The sequence below is a fragment of the Polypterus senegalus genome, chromosome 10, assembly GCF_016835505.1.
Source record: "Polypterus senegalus isolate Bchr_013 chromosome 10, ASM1683550v1, whole genome shotgun sequence".
Taxonomy (NCBI): Eukaryota; Metazoa; Chordata; class Cladistia; order Polypteriformes; family Polypteridae; genus Polypterus; species Polypterus senegalus.
The window spans coordinates 87488503-87515623 of NC_053163.1; the positions used below are offsets into that span (position 1 = coordinate 87488503).

General features: G+C 35.9%; 1 protein-coding gene across 4 annotated transcripts in view; it reads right to left on the minus strand.

Moving 5' to 3' along the window:
* Positions 1-27121, minus strand: part of dlg3 (discs, large homolog 3 (Drosophila)) — a 360488-nt gene that overhangs the window by 76105 nt on the left and 257262 nt on the right. For all 4 annotated transcript variants that reach the window (XM_039766116.1, XM_039766118.1, XM_039766117.1 and 1 more), the window contains 2 exons: positions 9201-9357; positions 4012-4114 (listed from right to left, as the gene is read on the minus strand). In XM_039766116.1, the coding sequence (XP_039622050.1) occupies positions 4012-4114; positions 9201-9357 (260 nt within the window). The remainder of the gene's footprint in view (positions 1-4011; positions 4115-9200; positions 9358-27121) is intronic.

Consider the following 27121-nt stretch of genomic DNA (forward strand, 5'->3'; position numbering starts at 1 on the left):
GTGTGATCCTCATTTTTTACTTAATGGTTGCTTCCATTAATTTACTTGTGATGCATGTTAAGCTTAGTTACTTGGATCTGTCCAAATCATCCATTATATATAATATCTGCTAGCTTCCAGTTTATAGGAAAGTCCCCAGTGTGCAGAGATTTTTGAAAATTATGTGGCAAGGGTTTACTTATGCACTCAGTAATTACCTTAAGCACCTGAGGATAAATGTTATCTATTCTTGATTATTTCTTAAATTTCGGCTCATTTAACGTAAGCAACACTTGTCCTTCAATATTTAATACATCACTAATCACCTCCTTAGTAGTTCTTGCTCATTTTGGGAGGTTATTGACTTTTTTTACACATATAAACTGAATTTAAAGCATTTTTATTTCACTGTCTGTATATGCGCCTTTACCATTTCTAGGAATCCAGTCCTTTGAAAAAATAGGCATCAAAGATATATATATATACTTGGTAACCTTCTTAAGCATTCTTAGATAAATGTTATCCAGTCCCAGTGATTATTTGATTTCAGTCTCTCTAATCTAAGCAGTGTTTCTCCCTTGACAATCTCCAGATCACTGAGTACCTCATTGGTAGGCCCTGTTACTGCTCGAAGGTTATCATCTTCTTCATACATGAAAACCTCATATAAATGCAAGTTTACAGCTTTTGCTATTTCACTATCTGTACATTTTAATTCCTCCTTAGTGTTCTTAATACACTTCACCAACTCCTACTAAAATATTGAAAGAATGTCTTTGGATCATCTTTCGCATTTTCTGCATTGTTTTTGTCTAACCGCCTTTTAGCTTTCCTAAAATCCTTTGTAGCCATTGTTCTCATAGTCTTATATGCCCTACAGTTTTTGTGGAAGTGGATCTGCCTTGCGTGCCTTATTCACCTGTTTTTTTTTTCTTTTCATGTTCTTTTTAATCCCTGTATTTACCCACTGGCAAGTATTCTTTAATTTTTTTATAGCTTGTAAATTTTAGAATGAACTTGTTCTGCATTAGATGTAAACATTTTTAAGCCTGTTCCACTGTTCTTCAGCTGTCTCAATATTTAAATGCTTAATCTAGTTTATCAGGGGCAGAGCGGCGGCTCTGAGGCTAGGGATTTGCACTGGCAATCTGAATGTTGCTGGTTCGAATCCTGTAAAATGCCAGAAGTGACTCTACTCCTTTGGGCACTTGACCAAGGCCCATAACCTGCAATTGTTCTGTCCTGGGTATAAATGTTAATCTGCATCCAAATCTACCAGCAGGTCCTTCAACTTGCTGGGAAAATCTGGGGGTTGGTGGCAGGATTGGCACTCCAGCCACTGTAAAAAGCCTCACACTCTTCCGTGTGGTGCTGAGGTTTCACCCGTTACACGCCTGCACTCAGATCTCAATCCAGGTGGTTTGTTGCATGGTGGGTGCAGCAACACGCTATAATTAGTGCATGCTCCCAACCTCTCTCTAACCTCCTCTAGTTTATCCTTTTTAGAATGTGCCTCATCTGCTCAAAATGTGCCTTACTAAAGTTAAACTTGAAAGTGTTAGTTTTTGTGTGTTTGCTCTGCCAAAACACTATGAATTGCATTATATTATTTCCATCAGACCCTATGGTTCAGTCACCTTCATTCACTGAAATCTGTCATGGTTACTACAAAATATAAAATCTAAACAGGCCCTCATTGGTGTCAGGAGAAGTCACCTAGTTAATAATCTTCTTTTTCTTCTTTCGGCTCCCGTTAGGGGTCGCCACAGCGGATCATCTTCTTCCATATCTTTCTGTCCTCTGCATCTTGTTCTGTTACACCCATCACCTGCATGTCCTCTCTCACCACATCCAAAAACCTTCGCTTAGGCCTTCGTCTTTTCCTGGCAGCTCTATCCTTAGCATCCTTCTCCCAATATACCCAGCATCTCTCCTCTGCACATGTCCAAACCAATGCAATCTCACCTCTCTGACTTTGTCTCCCAACCGTCCAACTTGAGCTGACCCTCTAATGTACTCATTTCTAATCCTATCCATCCACATCACGCCCAAAGCAAACCTTTAACTCTGCCACCTCCAGCTCTGTCTCCTACTTTCTGGTCAGTGCCACCGTCTCCAACCCATATAACATAGTTGGTCTCACTACTGTCCTGTAGACCTTCCCTTTCACTCTTGCTGATACCCGTCTGTCACAAATCACTCCTGACACTCTTCTCCACCTATTCCACCCTGCCTGCACTCTCTTTTTCACCTCTCTTCCACAATCCCCATTACTCTGTACTGTTGATCACAAGTATTTAAACTCATCCATCTTTGCCAACTCTACTCCCTGCATCCTCACCATTCCACTGACCTGCCTCTCATTTACACACATGTATTCTGTCTTGTTCCTACTGACCTTCATTCCTCTCCTCTCTAGAGCATATCTCCACCTCTCCAGGGTCTCCTCAACCTGCTCCCTACTATCGCTACAGATCACAATGTCATCAGCAAACATCAAAGTCCATGGGGACTCCTGTCTAATCTCGTCTGTCAAACTGTCCATCACCATTGCAAATAAGAAAGGGCTCAGATCCGATCCCTGATGTAATCCCACCTCCAACTTGAATGCATCCGTCACTCCTACCGAAGATATCACCACTGTCACACTTCCCTTGCGCATATCCTGTACAACTCTTACGTACTTCTTTGCCACTCCCGACTCAAATAACAATATAACAATTAAAATAACATTATATATATTTGTGATCATAAAAGTACAGCATTGTACAATTGAGGGACAAAATCAAGGGGAGTAGTCAAGTTTAAAAAGATAAGTTCCAAGTCTGGATTTAAAGATAGGAAGGGAATCGATGCTGCAGATATCTTGACGAAGGGAGTTTCAAAGATGAGGAGTAACAAAACTAAAGGACTTAGACCCCATGGTAGATAAATGAGCAGAGGGTGTAGCCAAGAGATTTAAGTAAAAAGATCTACGAGTATGAGCAGGTGTATAAATATGTAGAAGATCTGAAAGACATGAAGGAATATTTAAATTAATACTGTATTTAACAGGGAGCCAGTGAATTTCACAAAGAACCAGGGTAATGTGTTCTAAGTAAGTGGTTCCGGTAATAACTGGAGCAGCAGAATTCTGGACCTGCTGAAGCCTATGCAGAAGCTTGTGAGGGAGGCCAGCCATTATAGAATTACAGTAATATATATGTGATGTTACCAGAGCATGTACAAAAACAGCAGTACTATTAGGAGTGATAAATGGACGGAGATGATTTATATTGCAAAGGTGAAAATATGTGGACCGGGTAATATTGTTAATGTGAGCTTTGAAAGATACAGTGCTGTCAAGGATAACACCCAAGCTCTTAACCTGAGAAGAAAGAGAAACTGTAGAACCATCAATTGTCAAGGAAAAACTGTCAAGTTTGGCGAGAGCAGATTTAGTGCCAATGAGGAGAACCTCAGTTTTATCAATATTAAGTTTGAGAAAATTAGAAGAGAACCAGGTTTTTATTTCAGAAAGGCAGTCAGAAAGGATGAGGGGGTGTCATCAGCATAACAGTGAAACTGAATACCAAATCTCCTAAAGATATTACCAAGTGGTAGACAATACATAATAAATAAAGTAGGGCCCAAAACAACCATGGGGAACACCACTAGTGAGTAAAATTCTTGAGTTGAACACTCTGTGTAAAACCAAAGAAATTATGTTAAACTAAGTGTAAAAAATAATACAGATTCCAGTTAAAAATCCAAAATTCCAGTTAAAATCAAGATAGTTAAAAATAAGTTAAACATAAAACAATAATTAACTCCAAGTTTTACTTTTTCATTAAAGTCGATCTTGCACTATATACTGCCTTGAGCTAATTAAAAATTCATTAAAAAATTACCTGACTCAAACACACACACACACACACAAAGAAGTTTCTTATGTTTTCTTCACAAAGGTATAAAGTTTGGAAGCTTCCAGGCACTATATCAGGAAGTAAGATAATATCATTGGCAATGGGTAGTCCACACCTGATATCCTACCTTCTGGACGATACTGAGCGATAATTGTGACTGTCTGGCCTGCACGCTTCAGGGCAGCAGCTGCCTGCTCATGTGTGGCATTCCTCAGGTTGACACCATTCACCTGCAGAGGACAGATAATAACCATGTCATCTCCATTTTATTGTTTAACAATAACAAATTATGTACAGCGACGGTTCTCAACCTGTGGAGCGCAAAGTAACAAAAAAGGGGGCGCGAAGATGTGAAAAAAAGAAAACACGAATCGAAAATATATGAAAAATACATCTATTGAAACCAAAACAAATTAACTTAAACTACATTCTATTCTGACACTAGAAATATAAATATAGAGTTAGATAAATGTCAATACAAGTTTAGTAGGTATAATAAAACTTGTAGCGGTGTATTGGCAGCAAAAAAAAATAGGAATACATTTTATTAGGGTTTCAAAAAAACGTTAGGGAGGCGAGATTAAAACTGTTATGACAACTCGGGTCGCAAATACTTAAAGGTTGAGAAACGCTGATGTACAGGTCTTTTCATTCTTGGCCAATTTTTAATATTGTTTCCATTCGACTTATAATGTAAACCTGACTTTTTTACACCTTTGTTATGTCAGTTCAAGGATGCTATAGACAGAGAACAGACTGCTACAAGTGGACACACTATGACTCAATTGAGATCTAAAGCTATCAGTTCAGAAAAGCCATGTTTAAACTTCAAGCAAGCCTGGTAGCTTTGAATGGGAACTGTAAGAAGTGAATTGAAGATGGCCACTACTGACACAGTGTTTTTATTTGCTGATTTTCTTTGTGAATTTTGCATATTTAGGTGTTTCAGGGTTTGTCCCAGATCTCAAATAAATATGCTTGTCAGGCTGGTTTGTAATTCTAAATTGTCTCTTTGTGGGTGGGAAGGTGAATGTGTATGCTTAGTTGCCATGTGATATACTGGTGCCCCACCAAGGTAGATTTCTGCCTAATGACTGACTACACTGGGGCATTATTCAAAATAAAAAAATGAAAGAAGCTATTTTAAAATATATTTCCTTGTTATCACACCTCAACTGTTAATTCCTTTATTTGTTTATAGTATTTAAATAGAAAAATGATTAAACTGTTTGCTAATAGTCATTCTTTATTTTTTAAATAATAGTATTACGGGGACATGTTAATGCAGCAAATCAGACACAGTCTTATAGAAGGTGGTTTACATAGTTCTATGTCATTGGCACAATTAAGTGTACTTTCACAGAAAGTTAAGGACAGTTTTCTTATCCTTCCATTTACAGGACCCCATCCTTCTGCTGGCTTTTTTGCCCCTGAACATTCTTACTCCTTTCTCTTTACTTGTATACTATGGCTGTAAAAATATTACTAATATAAAACACTGCTATGCCACATCAAATGTATTTAAACACTAACAGAGTAATAAATGTAATTTAAATATAATAAAGTTTTAAACTATAGTTTTATACATGTACTTCCTCTTCACTGCACAGTTCATTTTGGTGCATAATGCTATAACTCTGAACTGGATTATGCAGGATTCATAATTGTGGATGTGGTTATCCACAATGTGGTCTGATACTGTAAATCTGTACAAGCGTCTGTCAGTGTGATCAGTCACTGTATCTGCAGGACTGTGAGAAGTGCCAACAACTTAAGATAAAGTGAAATGGTCAGTGTGTGTCTATGGGATTTCTTTGCTTGGGATTCTATTGCAATACATTTACAGCATACTGAGCATAAATACAGTAGTTGCTATGCTGAAGTAAAGCGTATACCTGTGTCTTAATAAACAAAGGAAACTGTGTTGGATACATTTTGATTGTTGTTGTCACCTATATAAGTATGCCCACAAAAACTGTAAATAGTTGGATTTATGAGGGGTGGCCTGGTAGTGCATTAGGTTGCAGTGTTGTCCCCCAGTGCTCATAGCCAATTTCAGTTCTAGCTAGGGAGCTCCGTGTGTCGAGTGTGAACATTCTCCCTGCATTCATACGGAGCTTTCTCCAGAGACTTTAATTTTCTCTGTTAGCCCAAATTCAGGCAATTATATTGACTGACAAATGTATACTGATCTGCTGTGAGTCTAAATGGGTGTGCATATTGGTGGTGGTTGAAGTGGTTCCCTTCTGTCCAAGCGCTTTGAGTAGCGAGAAAAGTGCTATATAAATGTAATTAATTATTATTACATGCTGTTTCCTGCCTTGTACTAATTGCTTTAGGGTAGGTTATGGCTCCTTACAACGTTCTGTATGCCTTTGTCTGAATAAAATGGAAACAAGTCTATGAACACCTTTTATAGACTGGTATAGTGTGGTGTATCTATCAGCCTATTCTTCAGCTACGTAAGGCACCAGCCAGGATAAGCTGTTAAGCTGTTAAGAAAATTGATGGATGCCTCTTTGCTTTTTTTACCATATACATTCTCATCACTACTTAATTCAGTTTGCCCTCCTTTTCTTTGTTAATAGTTATGCAGTGATGCACTATCAAGGGTTGATTGCTGCCTTGAGCTACAGTGACCCTGAGATGAATTCTTCAAGTTCTAAAATGGATGGATGTTTATGCATCATCAAAGTAGTAAATATATATACATAAATCACACTTATATTGCAAACCAGTTTGAAAGGACACATCATTTGCATTCTTGCTAATTGACAATTGGTCAAATTTTGTGTATTGTGATATATTACTGTTATAATAAAGGGATGATGTCAATGATGTTATATTAACATAATTATGTTACTCTTCCCTCAACCAAGAATGTTTAGGTAGCATGCCAAGAAATAACATTGCCTGTCAACACACAATAGATGGTTTAAACTTCAATGATGAGTTATAAATTGCTTTAACTGCACTATTGCAAAACAGTCTTTTAATATAATCTAGTCTGGACTATTGGTAGCAATCAACAAATGTGTGCAGTCATACTGTATGGACAAATCTAGTCAAATCAGAATGCAATAGAGTATCTGTTGTTTAAAAGTCATGTTATTACAATCAACTAAGCAAGGATAAATATATTTACAAATTTGATCAACTGGAATAAATTCCTGCTATTCTTCTGAAATGACTATAAATTTCTCTATCAGTCAACATAGCACATTCTCATTCACTCATATTAAGTAAATCTAGTGTCACCGACTTATGAACACAAGCTAACTCTAAACTCCACACAGAAAGTAAACCAGCCAGAAATCAGACGATACAGGAATATCATGAAGGCTGTCTTAGACAAACAATGATACAACAAAGACACACTATGTAGTGATTTCAAACCAGTGATTGTAATTATTTGAAAAGCCTGGTAAATCTTACGTCAACATTCTTAAGTTCTTCAGCAGAGAAAGAGTGAAAAAGATGAGAATGCCAAGCCCACATTAGGGAGGCTCACTCATCATTAAGCACAATGGCGTGGTAAGGACCAATTGTTTAATTGTGAATTTTATTCATGACTACCTGTGTTACCCAACTGTACTGAGGAAATTTCCTAAGACATCGGGCCTATGTTATAGTACTGTTAATCGGATGTATTGAAGTACTACTGTATATAACTAACTGAGTACCTTTCTGTGTACAATGTTTATGTTTTTATCAGGGACTAATATTATTAGTTCACTGGAGCGCCTCACTCTTGAACATGCAACATATAATTTCCCATAAGCAAAACACATGTGATTTAGATCAATTTTTGCTTTTCTAGAAGTTTTTTCTTTTTTTTGAACTTTTGCTTTGCCTGAACTTGGCTTTTGTTGATGAACACTGGAAAACAAAATTTTACAGGAAACTCTAATTTTTTTGAATTCAAACAGGTAATTAGTAAGGAATATGGGAAATTTGGGGTATATAGTAAATATAATTTCACTCTGTGGTACATCCTGTAAAAATGATAGCTTCAATCAGATTTGAATGTAATCCTTTAATCTGTAATCTTTACCGTTACAAAGTTTTGGAGGGTTTAGATCAAAGTAATACACACTCAGTTGTTTACTTTAACTTTTTACATACAGCATTGACATTTACAGGCTGCACATTTATGTGAGTGATGCAATGAGCTGAACGTTTTAAGCATTGTACGGATAAGAAAAGCTGAAAAGAAATAATATGGTGAACTATCTACAATGTCCCAACGGTTGAAATGGAACCAAATTACTGGCAGTACTTTGTTTAGTTTGTGTCTTGCTTCTTCTCTCCTTTCATTATTAAATTTACACAACATATTAGTTGAAGGGAATGGAAGAAGGGAACTGGGGGCAGAGTGTTGCAATATATAAACATTCAATCTTTGGAGGTGGGGGTTTATGCTGGTAGCCATCCACTAAAATGCACTGCAGTGTCTACCTCCTGTATGCTTTATCAGTGCAAGAGTCCTTTACTGAGCTAAGCAAACGTTTAAACTTACCAAGACATGCCATTATTCCCAGCTTGAAGTGAGTGGGTATGCTGTACCAGCCCTTCACTATTTCTGCTTTGTCAATTGTAGTGTAACGGCACATCACAGTCTGACGTCCAAGGGGACACCTCAGTATGTGCCATATATAAGAGCAACCGACCATCCACAGGGGATATCCCCTTTCAAATCAGTATATATTTTATACTGCATTATGAAAAGTAAGAAGAAGCTGACAGATTAAAGAGAACTGCATGTAGAAAGGAAGAAACTTGCTAAGAATATCTTCTTTGAGCGTTGTAGAACTTTCTTCCTTTCCCTTCGCTTTTGGGCATGGCCTTTATTTCCATAAAGTGACAGGCCCACATCTCTGTGCGATTCCTTCCCTTCCACAGCAGAAAAAAGGATGTGGTCCCTAATGATAGCAGACTAAGTTCTGCCTACTGTTCTGTAGGGGGAGGGGTTTATCCCTAAATATTTATATATCAAAATTATATCAAAATGTCTTTTCTTAGCCTATTTCTCTAAATGCACCATCTTGCCAAATTTAAATTTTTTTTTAACTAAACAGGTGGTCTTATATGTATTATCTTGTATATATTAACATATAGTGTGTGGAAAACGTATGAAACAGACACCACAAAAAAGTGTTATTGGTCCTCAATTGAAAAGATGTGTAAGTACTGAAATACACCACTGTCACAACATATGCAATGGGCAGATAAATTTGAACAATCACGGTGGTTAGTATATACATAGAGGCAGGGTTACGTTCAAAGAGATATGAAGACCTATTAATGGTCACTTACTGAAAGGATACGGTCACCCCGTCGCAGTTCTCCACTGAGGTCTGCTGGACCACCAGCCAAAATGAAAGACACAAAGATTCCTTCTCCATCCTCTCCTCCCACAATGTTGAACCCCAGTCCTGTTGAGCCCTTATGTAAAATAATTTTCCGTGGTTCTCTGAAAAACAGAAGCAAAATTAAAAAATTATTAGAAAGTCATTGAATAAGAAGGAAAATTAATAGCTAGTAGGTGACAGATTATCTACTATATGTTAGCGTTAACATATCCAAGTATCATGAAACAGATAACATAGTAGCAGAAAAATTTCACATGTTGAAACTCAATAAATATACGAATAATGTGTATCACAGAGATATTTTAGCTTTACAAAATTTGTATAATTATTTAACAACTATGATAAATACTTTATGCAGAGGATATTTTATGCATATAATTACAATGTACAAGATTATTGCATGCAGTAGAAATTTATTGAATATACATGTATCATGTAATCAAATACATCTCATTTAGGGCTGTAGAAATTGAATAAATAGCATATAAATTATTACATCTTACTACAGGCAATTGAAATTCATTAAGAAAGTGAATGTAAAATTGTAAATATTTCTTACTTTAGGATATAGAAACTCAGTAAATGTAAATATAGTGTATATCCAAAACAATAACCATATCATATATAACATATTTAATGTATCACATCAAATGTGTGGTGGCATGGTGTTAGCTCTGATGCTTCATGAATCCAGTCTCCTGGGCTTGAATTCTTTATAAGATTGCCATCTTTGTGGATTTTACACATTCATATGTTACATGTCACTCAAATCTCAGGTTATGCCAAGTGGTGATTCTCAACTGGCAGTGTGTCATTGTGGGTGTTTACACGAGTGGGACTTGAGATGGACAAGTGCCCTTTCTAAGGATGGCTCCTACCCTTTGCCAATCCTGCAGAATAGATTTTGGTCCAATCTTACACTAAACTGAATTTTAAGTTATTCTGTGTTACATGAAATGTATGTTAAATGACACACTTATAATGTTTATCACAAATATTTTCCTTTATGTTTAACCAGAATGAATATTTTTCATAGCTAGTACAGGTATCCAATATTGCCCAAAATAGAAATATACAGAGAAAACATTTTCCTTCTGCTAACATTGGGCAAAATAACGTCCATGAAGAATTCATTCTGGGCTTCCTCTTATAATAACTAAAACATAAAAACAAAATAAAGAATCTTACCATAAGTTTACATGCTTATACTGCCCTGTTGGACTGATCAGGAAATCATGCAAATCTATATACCTATAAAGTATTTTGGCATACTGTGTGCTGTGTGTATTTGCTTAAAAATAATGTTTTTGTTTAGTTACTCCCTTTGATTTAAAATCAACTTAAAGTTTTTTATAAATAGATGAAATACTTCTTACAAATGTATGTATCTCTGTGGTATAGACTGCATAACATGACAGTATGCATGATATACAGGTATGTGGTTCTACTTTACATCTTTATGAGTTTATTATTCTGTAAATGCAGCTGCTGATCTTTTCTTTAATGAGCATTATTTCTGTGTTATATTTGGCTAGAACCTGAAGCTGCAAAAATATTAAAATATTAACTTTGCTCAGATGATTGTCTTTTCTAACAATTTACCAAATCAGTTAGACAATCTGATTTCAACAAGAGCCTATTCATTTTGCTCTATAGTTGTAAACTTAGAATGCTGTTTACATCATCTTCCTTATTACATATCTATTTGTCTTCTTTTTTTCCTCTTTTAAAGATCCTTTGTATCTTCATTTTTTTCCTTCATTAACTATGTACAAATGATCCCTTTTCAGTAGCTTACCAGAAGAACGTATTCTGTTCTTGTTTAGGCTCTCGTTTTGAAATCTGTCCACTAACTCCGCCTGCTGCATTACTCAGTTAATCCTTTTAATGCAGGCCTTTGCCAAGCACTTCCTCCTGACTCCATTCTTGTGTTAAATACCTGGAGAGAATCACAACTTGCAGGCTATTTTTTCCCTATTAATCTTTGCAGCTTTTTTCCACATAACCTAGAACTTTATGTACATGGTCATTTGATTTGCATAGCTCATTGTTAAAAAAAAATCTGTTCTTCCCAAAAACAAGGAACATGACTTGGTTCACACTCATGCTATACTTGGTTTTTAGTTTTGATTTCCTAAAAAAATCACTTTTGTATTATTTTGTATTTTACTATAATACTCTAGTATTTTATTACTAGATGTACAAAAGACAAATTAAGCTTTTAAGCTTCACTCTAATTGTACACATGAATCCGGTAAATGTACATATACTCTTCCTCTGTGCAAATTCTGCTCTATTCAGTGACAGCATCGACCCCCACGAAACCCCACCCCCATACACTGCTGTCTCACACTGTTGAGTTAATTGCTGCCTCATGTCTGGCCACTTGGCTGCATTTCTAACATTACTGACATTATTCATCAAACAACTAAATCCCTAGTGTTTTTTTTCCAAGGTTTACATTCAGTCCACACTATTCAACTATGAAAGACTCAAAAAAAGGAGGAAAAATATGCATAACCCTTTAGAAATGATCTGGTGCACCAAGAAAAAGAAAACTAGGAAAATATTGCCATTTTTTGTTTTTACTTATTTTGATAATGAAAACTTGGCAAGTTTTTACTTACAGTGTAGAAACAACAACCCCAGAAACTCCTTTATGCATTGGCTCTTAATCACTGCGTGCAGCTTAAATGCACACTTGAATACACAGTAGAAGCAATCATTTATGCTTCTCACCTAAGTATTAGGTATAAGTAGGTATTTACCTTCTGAAATGAGACAGCAGAAGTCATACTTTTCTAAGCAATGTATTTCTGGCTCAGCTGAACAAAACATCACCTTTTAAATTTTTTGTTGGCAAGAACATTCTTTAAATCCCTGGAGTTAAGAAAAAGGAGTTAAATGTTTCAGAAGAAGGAGCTAATGTGCTCTACTCTTTCTGAGTGCAAGACAGAGAAGCTTACAAAGTTCTATTCCAAAGGTAATGATTGTATTAAGTGTACTGTAGTATGTAACTCTACAGTCTCTAGTATCTTGTGGGCATGCCAGCTGCACAGTCCGATTTCTCTATTCTGACCATTTTCTGCTGAAATCCATTCACTAACCTGCCTTATAGATTTACTAGTACATGTGCATATGTATACATCTTTACAGATTAAAAATCAAATAAACTAACAAACATGAAGTATTAAAGTGAATTCTAGAAAGTATAATGGCGAGCTTTTAAAAACATTCTACAACATTTTTATAAAGGTACCTGGCGTCGCCTTGTTTCGTTTGAAAGAAGAAATGCTTTTTGGACTGACGAGCTGAGGGATTGCGTACAAAAGCCATTGAAGAGGAAACATTGACAGAGAACATCCCTGAACGTTGTCTGGTTATCTGTTGCTGTTTGCCTTAAAGTTTCTGTTCTTGACTGAAATACAATGAAAACAATCTTCTTGCAGTCCTCTTTCGTGTATATTGTGGGTGTGGTTGAGCCTGATTCTCCTAAAGTTCTGGTTTCTCCAGTTTTAGCATGCCCACTGTATGCCTCTCTGCATTCTCTTATTTTTTCTCTTTCCTTGCTGGCAGCAATACTGCTTTCAGGCACACGTGGCTGCTAAAGCTTTGATAGGATGCAGCCTAGTTATATGTCATATTAATCACTCATAGTATTCAAAAGAGAATTAACTCCTTCCAGCACTGAAAGCTGCATGTTACAATATAGAATCCTTTCTGGCGGTATCCTTATAAGTTTGTACTATTCTCCTATTTGCTGTATTTATAAAAAATATATTGGCATGTAAAATACTGGGGAAATATTAAATAATACATTTTTAGGTAAATTTCATGAATAGTATTGCTGTTGTGCATCCTGAACTAAAAATGAAACTCGAGTAGATATTAAACATATAACCAAGGATTTCATTGCTTTTTTATTTTAAACTGAAGAGCGAAAGTCTTCTTTAAGTAAGTTGATAGTATTCCTTTTATGTGCTTTAGATTATAATTTTGTAACACAGTAGTAGTTACTATTGTTGTGTGTACTAGTTTAGTCTAATATATCTGAAACCAACAGGATCTCAGAGATTTTTTAAAAGCCATTTCTCCTTAGTGTTTAAATAAAAATACTTTTATTATCCAACATATCCCCATTACATATTTGTCAGCTGTATGCTGTCTTACTGTATTTTCTACTTACTGTTTGCGTCTCATCTTTACTTTTCTTGTCTGATCTTTACAATTTGTTTTGTCTTTTTTGTTTTTGAGATTTGCCTTGTGCACTTTAAAAATACTGCACTGTTTACTGTGTTGTATTTAACTTGTCTCTGTTTTGTGTTGCAGTATGAAAGACTACCTGTACTAGCTACATATGGTAATAATCAACTTCAAGTTTGGCTTCACTGTCAATAATGAGAGCAGGAAGCAGAAAGCTCGTGCAGACCATACTGAATAGCAATTCTGTGTAAACAGGACCAAAAATACCCTTAGTTAGCTATTAAACCTGACTTAAAAATAAAGATTAATATGCAGCAAATCTAGAAACATATTCTTTTGTGAACTAAAATATTTTTTCATAGACAAAGATCCTAATGTGTGTAACACGTTTCTTCTAACACAGTGGTAGTGTCAGTCCTGGAGGGTTGCATCGGCTGCAGGTTTTTGTTCCAACCCACTTTCTTCATGAGAATTCAATTATTGCTAATGAAGCATTTAATGAAGCACTTATTTAATGGTTCGTTTTAGTGGTCTCGCTTATTATGGTCTCCCACCCTTTATTGCTTATTTCAGTCTTAAATAGCTGCATTCACTGTTTTTAATGGCTCCTTATTAGCAATAAGATGCAAATGACAAAGGAGCCAGCAGTTCTCCATCTAACTTGTTTCCATTTACACCTGTGTGGATTCATCATGCACGGTTTGATTTAATTAAACACTTCACAGAAAAATGTGACTGACTGAAAATATCTGTTTTAGGCTTCAAATCATTTGGATTATATCCTTGGAAAGGAAAAGATCTACAATATAAAAACCTAACATTACAGACTAATAATCCATAAAGTTAAATGATTGGCAAGGATTGATTTCTAATTAAGCAATTTGGTTGGAATGAAAACCTGCAGCCACTGCAGTTCTCCAAGACCAGCATTGCCCACCCCGTTCCAAAACAAGCATTTATTCAAAAACATAAATAAAAAATTACTTAATCATTTCAATAAATATATAATATTAAAATCTTAGAAAAACAGTAAAGCTATAGAAATATTCTTGCCTTCATTAAAATGGGTAGGTAAATTACATAAATGTGTACATAAGGAAAGTTTGGGCCTATAAGGCATATTGAGACCTATAGTTCAGAGTGATGAGGATCTAGTGCTAGAACCACCATGCATTTTTTCAGTACTATAATCACTGAGGTTATGATGGATTCTGAATCCTTTTGTTCTCACTAATCTGGCACTATCTAAGAATTTTATTAGTGTCTGCCTCCTTGACCATCTCTTGTGTTGCCATAGACAGTGGGGTGGCAGCTCTCATCTCATTTTGTTTACTGTGAAGTGCGAAGCAGCTTTTCCTTTTAGGCAAGTATTTTATTTGCTATAACAAGTAATGTAAAAAAATTGCCAGCAGTGACACTTCTCCATTGCCTGTGAAAGGCGCAACAAGCCACATCACCAAAGTCACAGACTGTCTTTCCCTAGTAATTGTGAATTGTGTTTAGAATATATTTTTTCTCTCCTTCAGCAGCGGTCCAAATTTGGTGTTAGACTTTCACGTTTACTTGACTTGCACTGAGTGAAAGAGCATGAACATTTTATTAGGAATAATGATATAGCAGCAAAGCTGTAAGTATACAAAGTACACTGTGAGTATTAATTTGATGTGGTCAGAGGAGTGCATGCGACATGGCATGGATGGTGTGAGTGATGAGCATGGTGATGCAAAGCAGCATGCTCAAGTTTTCAAAAACCTGTACTAGAGCTTTTGTGCATAAAGGGCTAAAGCAGACTGCAAAATGCTTATGAAGATTTACCTTCATTGAAAAGAATGTTCTGAATTCATAAAATACTTCCTGTATGTAGAGGATTGGTATTAATTGATTCAGAAGATTTCATTGTTAAGTAAAAAATGATGAAGCCACATAAAGCTGTCATGTCTGATACTTATGAGTTATAGAGCATAACATATCAAGGCTATATAAAGCAACTTAAGCCACAACTTTTAGGATCAAATATTATAATATGATAATTTTTATTACAATAGCTAATACCTGAAGCAAGCAAAGCAGCACAATGTTTAGATCTTTTGCTTAAGAATTCCAGAGAAATAATCGCTGTACTCAGACAGGGTACAGTCTTGAGCTGAGTTTACAAACTTGCTTCATCTCTACATGGATATCTTTGGGTACTTGGTTTCCGCCATCATTCTAAAAGGTGTTGTTTGGCTAATTAATGAGTCTATATTGTTTCATTGGAATGTTGGTGTAAATGTCCTGTATAATGCATTGTTCTTCAATCCAGGGTTTGGGTCATATGTTGAAATTAATGGGGCTTCCTAAATAGTCAAACATAAGAATTGAGATATTGTAACATAAAAAACAGTGTGTAAAAATATATCCTTGCAAAAGTGTTTTTTGTGTACATTGGTGTCCAAAAATTTGGAATCACCCAGAAAGGCTCATGTTTTTCATCAATCAATTGATTTAAAATTGATTTTAAATACAGCATAAACTTTACTAGTGTTGCTAAAGGCTATTACTGCTTGAAATCACATTTTCTGTTATTCTTTTCAATGAAGGAAATAAGTTGTCTTTCCTTGGGTTGCAAGGTACTGGCATTCCTAAAGTTCAATTCTGGGATGCTGGGTTCAAGAGTGGCCAGACTGAAAGAGCTGTTTCAAGAATCCATGTCAGTGTATTTTTTTTTTTGCACAATGAGGCTATTCTATGTGACTGCTTGCCAAGAAACTGAAGATTTCATACAATTCCAATTCCAATGAAGTTGAGACGTTGTGTAAAACATAAATAAAAACAGAATACAATGATTTGCAAATCCTTTTCAACCTATATTCAATTGAATACACTACAAAGACAAGATATCGAATGTTCAAACTGATAAACTTTATTGTTGTTTTGCAAATCTTCACTCATTTTGAATTTGATGCTTGCAACACGTTTCAAAAAAGCTGGGACAGGGGTATGTTTACCACTGTGTTATATCACCTTTCCTTTTAACAACACTCAATAAGCGTTTGGGAACTGAGGACACTAATTGCTGAAGCTGTGTAGGTGGAATTCTTCTCCATTCTTGCTTGATGTACAACTTCAGTTGCTCAACAGTCCGGGGTCTCTGTTGTCGTATTTTGTGCTTCATAGTGTGGCACACATTTTCAATGGGAGACAGGTCTGGACTGCAGGCAGGCCAGTCTAGTACCCTCACTCTCACTACGAAGCCATGCTGTTGTAACACATGCAGAATGTGGCTTCGCATTGTCCTGCTGAAATAAGCAGGGACGTCCCTGAAAAAGACATCGCTTGGATGGCAGCATATGTTGCTCCAAAACCTGTATGTACCTTTCAGCATTAATGGTGCCTTCACAGATGTGCAAGTTACCCATGCAATGGGCACTAACACACCCCCATACCATCACAGATGCTGGCTTTTGAACTTTGCGCCGATAACAATCTGGATGGTCCTTTTCCTCTTTGGCCCGGAGGACACGATGTCCATGATTTCCAAAAACAATTTGAAATGTGGACTCGTTAGACCACAGCACACTTTTCCATTTTGCGTCAGTCCATCTCAAATGAGCTCGGGCCCAGAGAAGCTGGCAGCATTTCTGGGTGTTGTTGATATACAGTATGGCTTTCGCTTTGCATGGTAGAGTTTTAACTTGCACTTGTAGATCTAGCGACAAACTGTGTTAACTGACAATGGTTTTCTGAAGTATTCCTGAGCCTACGTGGTAATACCCTTTACAGAATGATGTTGGTTTTTAATGCAGTGCCGCCTGAGGGATCGAAGGTCATGAGCATCCAGTGTTGGTATTTGGCCTTGCCGCTTACGTGTAGAGATTTCTCCAGATTCTCTGAATCTTTTGATGATATTATTGACAGTAGATGATGAAATCCCTAGATTCCTTGCAATTGTAAGTTGAGAAACCTTGTTCTTAAACTGCTGGACTATTTACCCACGCAGCTGTTCACAAAGTGGTGAACCTCACCCCATCCTTGCTTGTGAACGACTGAGCCTTTTGGGGATGCTCCTTTTATACCCAATCATGACAAACACCTGTTTCCACTTAATCTGTTCACCTATGGAATGTTCAAAACTGGTGTTTTTTGAACATTCCTCAACTTTCCCAGTCTTTTGCTGCCCTTGTCCCAGCTTTTTTTGGAACGTGTTGCAGGCATCAAATTCAAAATGAGTGAATATTTGCAAAACAACAATAAAGTTTATCAGTTTGAACATTAGATATCCTGTCTTCGCAGTGTATTCAATTGAATATAGGTTGAAAAGGATTTGCAAATCATTGTATTCTGTTTTTATTTACATTTTACACAACATCCCAACTTCATTGGAATTGGGGTTGTACAAGAGTGTCTATTACTATCTTGACAGAAGAGGACAAACTGGATCTAATGATGACAGAAAAAGAAGGTTAAGGCCCAGATTCATTATGGCATGACTGGATAAGTATGTTGGAGTTTGTAGTTTGAAAAATAAATGCCTTACAGATCCTTAGTTGGCTTTATCCTTAAATACATGCCACATACCAGTGTCATCTGTGACAGAAAAAAGATGATTCCAGGATGCTATCCACAATATGCTTTTTCGTCTACTGCACAATGCCTGTTCTTTTGCCTATTTTAATCTTTTCTTTCTATTTACCTGATTCAGATATGTTTATTTCTTGAAACTCTGCCTCTAAGGCCAGCATCCTGGAATTGTCTTTTGATTCTTGCCAATAATACTGGTATTTGGTGTGTATTTAAAGACCTGTAAGATGTTTGTTTCCCAAACTACAGAATCTGATGTACTTAGGCTCATGTAGAGTTGTGCATCAGAGCCTTGCCAGATCCAGTTTCCCTTATTCTCTTAAGACAGTAATAGATAAATTTGTATGAAATCTTCAGTTTCTTGACAATCTGTCCAGTGGATCCCATTTTTCACACCCATTGTATGCACAACCTACCTGGAAGGGGCTCTCTCTCTGAATTGCCTTTCCCAAGATTTCTTCTATTTTTATTTCCCTAGTTTTTTTTAGTTTTTTTTTCTTGTCTTCTTAAGGAGTCATGGCTGGTGAGCTGTCAAAAGTTAAAGCCCATTGAGGCATTCCTTGTGTGAGTTTGGGCTATACAAGTAATAAACTGTTGTTGTTGTTGTTGAATAGCTTTCATTCTGCCTAAAATATGGACTGCCATGTTTCTTGATAAAGCTGTTTCATTTTGGCTGTTTCTGAACTCAGGACTGAACTTTAGGAATGCCAAGTACTTTGTATCATTATTAACTTGAGTTATTGAATGGAATAAAAGGTCTCAGCAGTGCTAATGTAACTACAATGGTTTCTCTAATAACCCATTAACATTTAAACATGACTAATTAAGAGTAAGCTAAGGGAGTTGACCATTAGGTTACTGAAGGAATGGCTGCTAAAAATGGACCTTTGCAGTCATGTGTGAATAATAAATTAAAAGACATTCATTTCAGGCAATACCAGCTATAAGCAACATTAGTAATGCCTAGGCTATAAATCAATTAAATTTAAAAATTGTATCAACTTCTGTCAAAAACATGAACATTTATGTTTGATTCCATTATATTGCATGCTAAATATACTTTTTATTTATTTATTTGGTTTTTTTTTTTTTGCATTTTGTCAACTGTCTGAGGAGACATGCAAGTATGAATTTCATTGCATGTAAATTTGATTTGACTAACAGAAGCACTAGAGAAGTTATACTGATTGACAAACAGCTCTAAAATAATCTGGCATGAGTGAGAATGAATATACCCATTATAAGAATGATTTGTGGTTTAACAATTTCTGTTATTGTATTATATTGTAAGTATTTGCAAGCAGCATGAGCCAATACTTAGTAAAGGGCTCCATGCAAAAAATAATTGAATGGACAAGACTTCATTCAGGGTTGGTGCTTTACTTGCATATTAAATAGCTAAGACCCTGGACTCTTTGTGATCCTGTGTAGGTAAATGATAATGCGTTTAGTTTTTAAAAAGACTTTGAGTTCATTTGATTTCATTATAATAGACATATTGTTTTTATCAACTCTGTTTTATTATTAAAGGTGCAGTATATGCAGTATTTGAAAAAATGCATCATCACCTTAACAAAGAATGATCTTCAAATTATTTATATGTTCTTGATAATAGAGTCAATAGTGCTTCAGTTCAAAAGTATAATGCTTCAGTTCAATTGTGTTTGTGCACAATTTTAACAACTAAATAAAGTAAAAAGTCAGTCATGAAAACTTTAAAGCAGTAAGAAAGACTATAATTGAAGTTCGAGGGAAGGTTCTGACTGGTGACCTACCAAATGGTGGGTTTGTTCAGAATTACTTCTCAAGTCTTCAGCTTTTAAACTACTTATACAAATTGTTCAAAGTAGAGTGTAGATGATAAAGAATTTATAGACAATGATGGTCTTTATCAGATATATAGTCAAATATCAGTAGTAAAAACTGTCCCAGTGTAGAGCCATAATCTGTCATATCCTAAAAATCCTGCAACCATGAAATGCAAAAAGAATATATTTAGAGAAGTTTGGAAAAATTGCTATTGCTTAAGATAGAATTAATGTGTAGTTTTAAGATAACTGTAAATTAGCTCTGTAGAGTATGTGTATATGTGCGTATGGCTGAGTGTGATTGCCCCCTGTGATGGGCTGGTATCTATCTGCATTGTGTCACACGCTGCTGAGATGCTTCCTCCATTGCCACTCTGAACTGCATTAGGTGTGCTTGATAATGGGTGAACAGATATATTCATGTTGAGTCATAACTTTAAAAACAGTAACTGTAAACAGAAGAACTGATCTCATTACTCGGAGGCCCTAATAGTCAATGACATTCATTGCTGCTGCTTTTTGTCTTAAGAAACCTCTTATTTTACAATGTAAAAAGAATATTTGTAAAAACTGTGCAAACCTGTTTTAGCAGGATTTTTCTATAGTCACCTTGCTCTTGCTCAATGGACAGTACTGCATAACTGTCATTACTTTATTTAGTATCTTTTCACCATTAAAATGCTGATTAAAAAGTAGCTTTCCAGAAGAATATATATCTATACCTCGACCTTGAGTCTAGATTAAGTGACTTTTTGTGATCACTAAGTACACCATATGAGGTAACAAACCTAATGCATTGAGGTTACCAGTCTGGCTCCTTAGGCCTCAGGCCACACCACTTATTCTTAAGATAAAGTATTTCGGAGTAACTAAGACAAATTCTCTGACCTCTATTCCCTTACTTTTTGCAACTGCTGCAATAGTTGGAATGTAAGTGCTACTCGCTCACTGCCTGTATTCATTTGTGACCAGAAGCCAGCTTCTCAATACATTTATGGTAGCAGCACAGCAGACTGTTTATATTTACTGAACAGTGGAAGTGGCAAAACACATTCTTCTACAGTCTGGGGCAGAACAGATTTCTTTTCATCCCTTGCTCAAACAATGCATGGGGGTTTCAGAGTATTACAGTGTTTGTATATCAATCAATTTGGTGTTTACCTACACTCAAAGGGCAAGATGAGCAAAACAAAGGTCAAAGAAACAACAACAAAAAAATGATAAGAAAGTTTAAGGAGATACATGGTCCACCATTAGTATTTATATTTATTTTTTGAGTGATGTGTTCTACACATTTGATGACAAAAATCAAAGACAGAGACTAACATACTTAAGAAATACATAAGCATAATAAATAAATCATGGGCTCTGATAGCCATCCAGAGAACAGAAGCAGGGGATATACTAAGGAGGGTGAGCCCTGGCAAAGCCCTGATATCCGAGCCACCGTTGTGTGAGCTGCAGAGTATTATGTGCCACTTTTTAACTGCTCTCCTCCTCATGTCACCCCTGCTCTTGGAGTGGGATAATGCATATTTTATTACATGATAACCCTTAGAGATATTTGATTTTGGAACATTTGACACAGCAGTCTTGGCATTAATGATGAATAGAGCATGGCACATCAAGGAGACCCAGTGTTAAGAAAGATTTTTAGGAAAACTTTCATCTATTCATCCATCCCATTGCCATCCTGCTTATGTAGTACAAGGTGGAAGGGAGCCAGTGACTATACTTGCAGCCTTGGCACAAAGCTGGAACCAACCATGGTCAGAGTGCCAATTGATTGTAGGGCAAGCCTATGTAAGCATGCACATTCAATCATACTGATCTATATGAACCATCATATGAAGTACAATAACTTTACAGGTAGTTAAGGAACAACTTTACTTGTGTAGGTACAGTCTAAGAGGCACAGAACAAAACAACCCAAGCAGCAAAAAAATAAATAAATAAAAGCCATCCCTCCATTTCATGAACTGAAATTTCTCCAACACAGGGTCATGAGGAGCCAGGGTCTACACAGACAGCAGCAGGAACGTGGCCACAACAGATACTGGATGACATAAGAGTCTACTCCAGGGTATGCTGATATGTTTGCACTCATACTGGGATGATTTACAGCTGGCACAGGAAAGCAGAGATGATTTTGTATATTTTTAAAAGTGGATTAATTTAATGCTTTAATATAATTAGTAGATTAATTTCATGCAGAACGCTTACTTGAAACATTATCCTTAGTATACTGTGGGAGACTATACTTTTGTTAATCATTCAGTATAGACTTCTATTATAGATTTTGTTGCCGTCCAGAGAGAAGGCATCACAGCTTTGTGTTGGAGAATCAAAGTAAGAAAAATACACAGACAGCAGAAATTATTTAAATGATCTACATACCTGCACCTCATGCTATTAAGTAGATAGAAAACTGCATGACAGTGTCAGTAAAAGGTAAGATAAAAAATAATTGCTTTTTTAGGTTGCCTTTACACAGTACAGAAAGAAAGAAAGAAAGAAAGAAAGAAAGAAAGAAAGAAAAATTTAAAAAATCTTCAGTAATGCAGGGTTGCTCACTGATAAAGTGTTTAACTTTCTCTCTGTCATTGACTCTGGCATTAATGAACTTTTATTAAAGATTTCCTATCAGAAATTGACAAACTAAAGGTAGAACTACTACCCCACAGTTCAAGGGACCAAAGTTTGGCTCCCAATCCAGTCACTGTTATTATGCATGTTCTCTGTGCCAATCTCTCCAGGTGCATTTTCTTTGGGTGTTCTAGCTCCCTCCTGTGTTCCAGAGATGCATAATGGAGTTTAACTGCCCTAGTATGATCTACAATGAATGAGTGGGTGAATTTGAATGACTTATTATGTCTTGCTCAAGGTCATTTACTTCTTTATGTCTGATGGTGTCAGGGTTATGGCTCCGTTAGACATTGTAATGGAGAAAGTGGCTTCTGAAAATGGATGAGTGGATCTTTTTGCACAGTAGACTAGGCCATCTTTGAACCTCCTTCTTGTAAATTATTTTGTATGTCTGGAGACACTTCTAATGCATTTATCCCTTACAAAAATCAAATATATTGCAATACACCACAAATGTATGTGGATATATTTTTTATATAAAATAAAAAATACGTAGTGCAAATAGGTATTGGTCTCAGCAAATGTAGGATGAAAAGGAAATGAAGAGCACATTTTTCATTCAAGCACAGAAATCGCCAACCTCCTTGCCAGTTCTTCAAATATTTAAAGTTTTAATGTATGGAGAATCAGAAAATTGACAGCATAAACTTTCAAGACCCAAGCATTGTAACCACAATACCTATTGAGCTTCCTTTCTGTTGGTGTATTCAGAATGCTTTGTGGCCTCATGACCATTTCATAGATGGCCAGTTTATGAAAACATTTTCCCTGCCGTAATTCTAGTTTACATACCTAACTAGAATTGCCACAGATTTATTGTAGCTGAAGTTGAAAAAAAGGACAACAGTGCTGTTCAGACACTAAACTTTTGGCTATTTTAAGTGCACAAAAATGGTTTAAAATATATTTATTTATAATAGTAATCCAACAAAATAATAAGACAAGTAGTTTTAAGTCCAGCAATGGTGTGAAGGGAGAACTGGAAAATACTAACAACTCCACACACCCGTTGAAGGATAATCATATTTTCCAACATTTGATTGGAGGGTCATAATGCTTCCCTGAAAAGTTAATGCTACCTTCAATGTTAACATAAAATACTTAAAAAATATCCTGGATGGATATTATGTTTACATGGCCAATGTGAATGTTATGTGTGTATGTGTGTGACATAAAAGTATGATTTGATATGTGAACTACGACCAATCAGATACAAGCAAGTGTATCTGTGGCAACAAAACAGCCATTGGATATGTAAGATTAAGAAAAATATGACCTGGTCCACTGAAGCCTGGTTCTTGTTACTTCACAATTATCAACAAATTAGTACATAGCAAAACTTTATGTTTCTTTCTTGCTACATGTTAATAATGCTGGCTGATAGTGGTGGTATAAATGAAGCTTCGGTTACATTTTTACATAGTAGAATAATTCCTGAGTTAATGAATACATGGTAGTATTCTGTACCTTAAACCAAATGTGGTTCATTTGCTTTGATTAAAGTCTTTATGACCAGGACTTCCAATCTTCAGAGAAACATGAGAAAAGAAAAGTAGGGGCTTTACAAATAAATCTTATTAATCAATTACTGACACAAGTCTCCTGGACAGGCAGGCATGAGATGTGCTAACTAGAAATATCATCTCTTTATGCTCCATGGAAGGGATCAAAGTGTAAAAGCATTGCATGTTGTCATCCCACCTGTAGATAATAGGGAACAATTTTGTCCCCCATTCCTTCAAAGTGATATTCCAGTTGAATAAAACCAATTTTTATTTTGACATGACAACAAAAGAAGTTTTGTATTTACACTTAGTACTCCACAAAGAGGAATTGATAAAAATCCAGACTTATGCTACCTTTCAAGATAATAAATTTTACAGTTTACTATTATACAGTTATAGAGACACCATTATTGCTCAATTTGTACACACACATTTAGTACAAAAACTAGGGTCTCTAGCAAAGGTGGACTCTTATCCAAAAGAATATATCTTAGGTTTGTAAAATGGGTGAGTTTAATATCTCTGTCTTTATTTTATATATGGGAGGCATGTGCCTTACAGATCTAGTAGACTGTATTTTAATACAAGTGGTCACTGGTATTGTGGAGTTGATACTTCCTGCTTATCTTGTAATTGGTGTTTGAGTATTCCAGTTTTCCTGTCACATCTCAAAGGTGTTTGTGTTAGATTAAATAATAGGGTGATCCAGATCTAACTATGCAATTTTCATTACGCTATAACTTATTAAGTTTATTACATATAGAGAATTCACAAAAAAATATTTTTGTTGCCGATAGATGGCAGCACTTGCCCTACATTCCAAAATGGTGGGGAGACAGTTGTCAGTCGAACAGCGGGTGCGATGTGTTCGGCTTTTCTCGATAACGGACAATGTTTCCGAGGTGCATTGCATTAAAAGTTGCATAATTAGATCTGGCCCACCCTATAGTGGTTCAGCACTATCTGACCTAAAACACAAACTGTATGCATGCGGGTTTGTGTGTGAGTGTACCCAACAATTTTGTAGTGTCCCAGCATCACATCTGATGTTACCAAGATAGACTTTGGCTCCCATAACTATTAGTTAAATAAAGTGGGTACACAAAATGGGTGGATGTATGTTTTAGATTTCACCTTTAACCTTGAGCACTATCACAAACACATTGAAAGGAAATTAACATGGTGGTGATAAAATACAATGAAATTCCAACCAGTTTGAGCTTCCTGACAAGGGGACAACCAACTGAATCTGAATTTTAAATCTGGTTAGTCTTTGGCTAACCATAAACACTGAAAGCTGAAATAAGGACTGTTTTTGAATAGTCAGCTATGAGTATCCATAATTGAAAAACCATTCAAATTAAAAGTTCACCCACACTTTACACAGATGTGAACTTAGCAGATGGTGTCTCGGCTCAAGTTGTTCATCTCACTTCACTGCTAGCTGCAGCCGTTTAGGATTACAACAGGCTTGGCGTTCCTGTACCATTTTATATAAAGTCACTTTTCCCATCTATTTATTTTACTGAGACTTGTGGCTGTCATTCATAGTAAACAAATTCAACATACACTGTTACCTGGAATATGTATTTAATTTTGCCTGATAATTAATTCTCTGCCTCATAAGAAAATCAAGCTGACTAATGAAGATTGTTTTTACCCTACAAAAATGAAAGAAGGCTATGTTATATCTAATTTCACTGAAATGTTTCACCTGGAACTTCACTGTTCAAATGTTCTGCCTGTATGGAATGTCTGAACATCAAGCTAAGCAGTCTGTGTTAGGGTATCGCCTAGATCTTATTTTCAATTTACTCTGCACCTTTCTCTGAGGTACAGAAGATTTCAGAGACTGATTCCATAATGTAGCTTGATTCATACTCTGGACAGTAAGGTATGGCATAAAAAAGCTCATTAATATTTCTGTGATTAAACAGGGGTTGAAATTAAATAACTTGTAGTAGTGAGGACACCACAAATATCATCACTTAAAAAGAACTGGTGAAACAGAGCCCCTAATTTGCTGTTGCAATTTCTAGCAATGAATCATGGAATATTATCAGTGTTATGGCACATGCATTTTGATACAACATCCCTTGGATGTCAGTGTTAGCATTGTATATTACTACCATTTTGCCTGGCATTAGCTGGCAATGTGAATGGGTGTCAGTGAGAAAGTGTACCAGTCGTTTGCATTGTGTTTATTTTAATGCTTCTTTGTTTAGCACTTTTAACCTTTGTTGTTTTTAATGTGCTTTTAGAAATAAATAATCTAATCTAATAATCTAATCAAATCAAATGGGAAAAAAAGAGTCAGAAGTAAACATCTGAACATTGAGGTAAGGATAACTAAACATCTCATTTGAAAGCTACACCTGCCTAATGTACTAATGGAAGAACACATTATGACTCTCAAGAAATAATTCCACCCTGATTAGCAACAGTGAGGACCGTGAACGTTAGCTATTTTGGGTCATTTGGATTAAACGTCATCAGTGCCCTGCACTCATAACTTAAACATCACACTGTGGAGATGTAGGAATGCCTAAACTTTATGACAGCAGAATACACAGTTTTGTTATTTGATTTCTACTATTTATACACTGCATTTTGTTCCATACTAAATGTATTGTAAATGTGATAAATGGTCCACTCACACATTTGAGAAATAAATAAAAAAAAAATTAAATAATATAAAAAAAACAAGCATCTTTTCTATCCCCAGAGAAGAGGAAGCCACACTCTTACAAGAAGTTGATTCTTAATCCCATCTGTGCCTCACCTACCAGATCGGCTATTAAAGTTTTCTCGAAAAACTGGATAGAAGACACATGCTTATGTCTAAAAAGAAAGAAAGATTGAACAAATCATATTCAAAAAATATTAGATTTACTAGGGCTGTTAATGCTGACTTTACAAACAGCACTCAAATGAACATGGATTAACTAGGCCTTCCAAATTTTACTCAATTTTGTGCAGAATTAATTGTTAGTTTTCGACTTATTTTACTGTTAATTATGATGATGTTATAACATTTTTATGTGTACTTACTTTTTTGTGATTGTTGCAGTTTTGTATGTTATTTTGCATGGGAATATAATGAAGACAAGTGTTGCAAGCCATGGAGTGCTAATGGTCCGCAG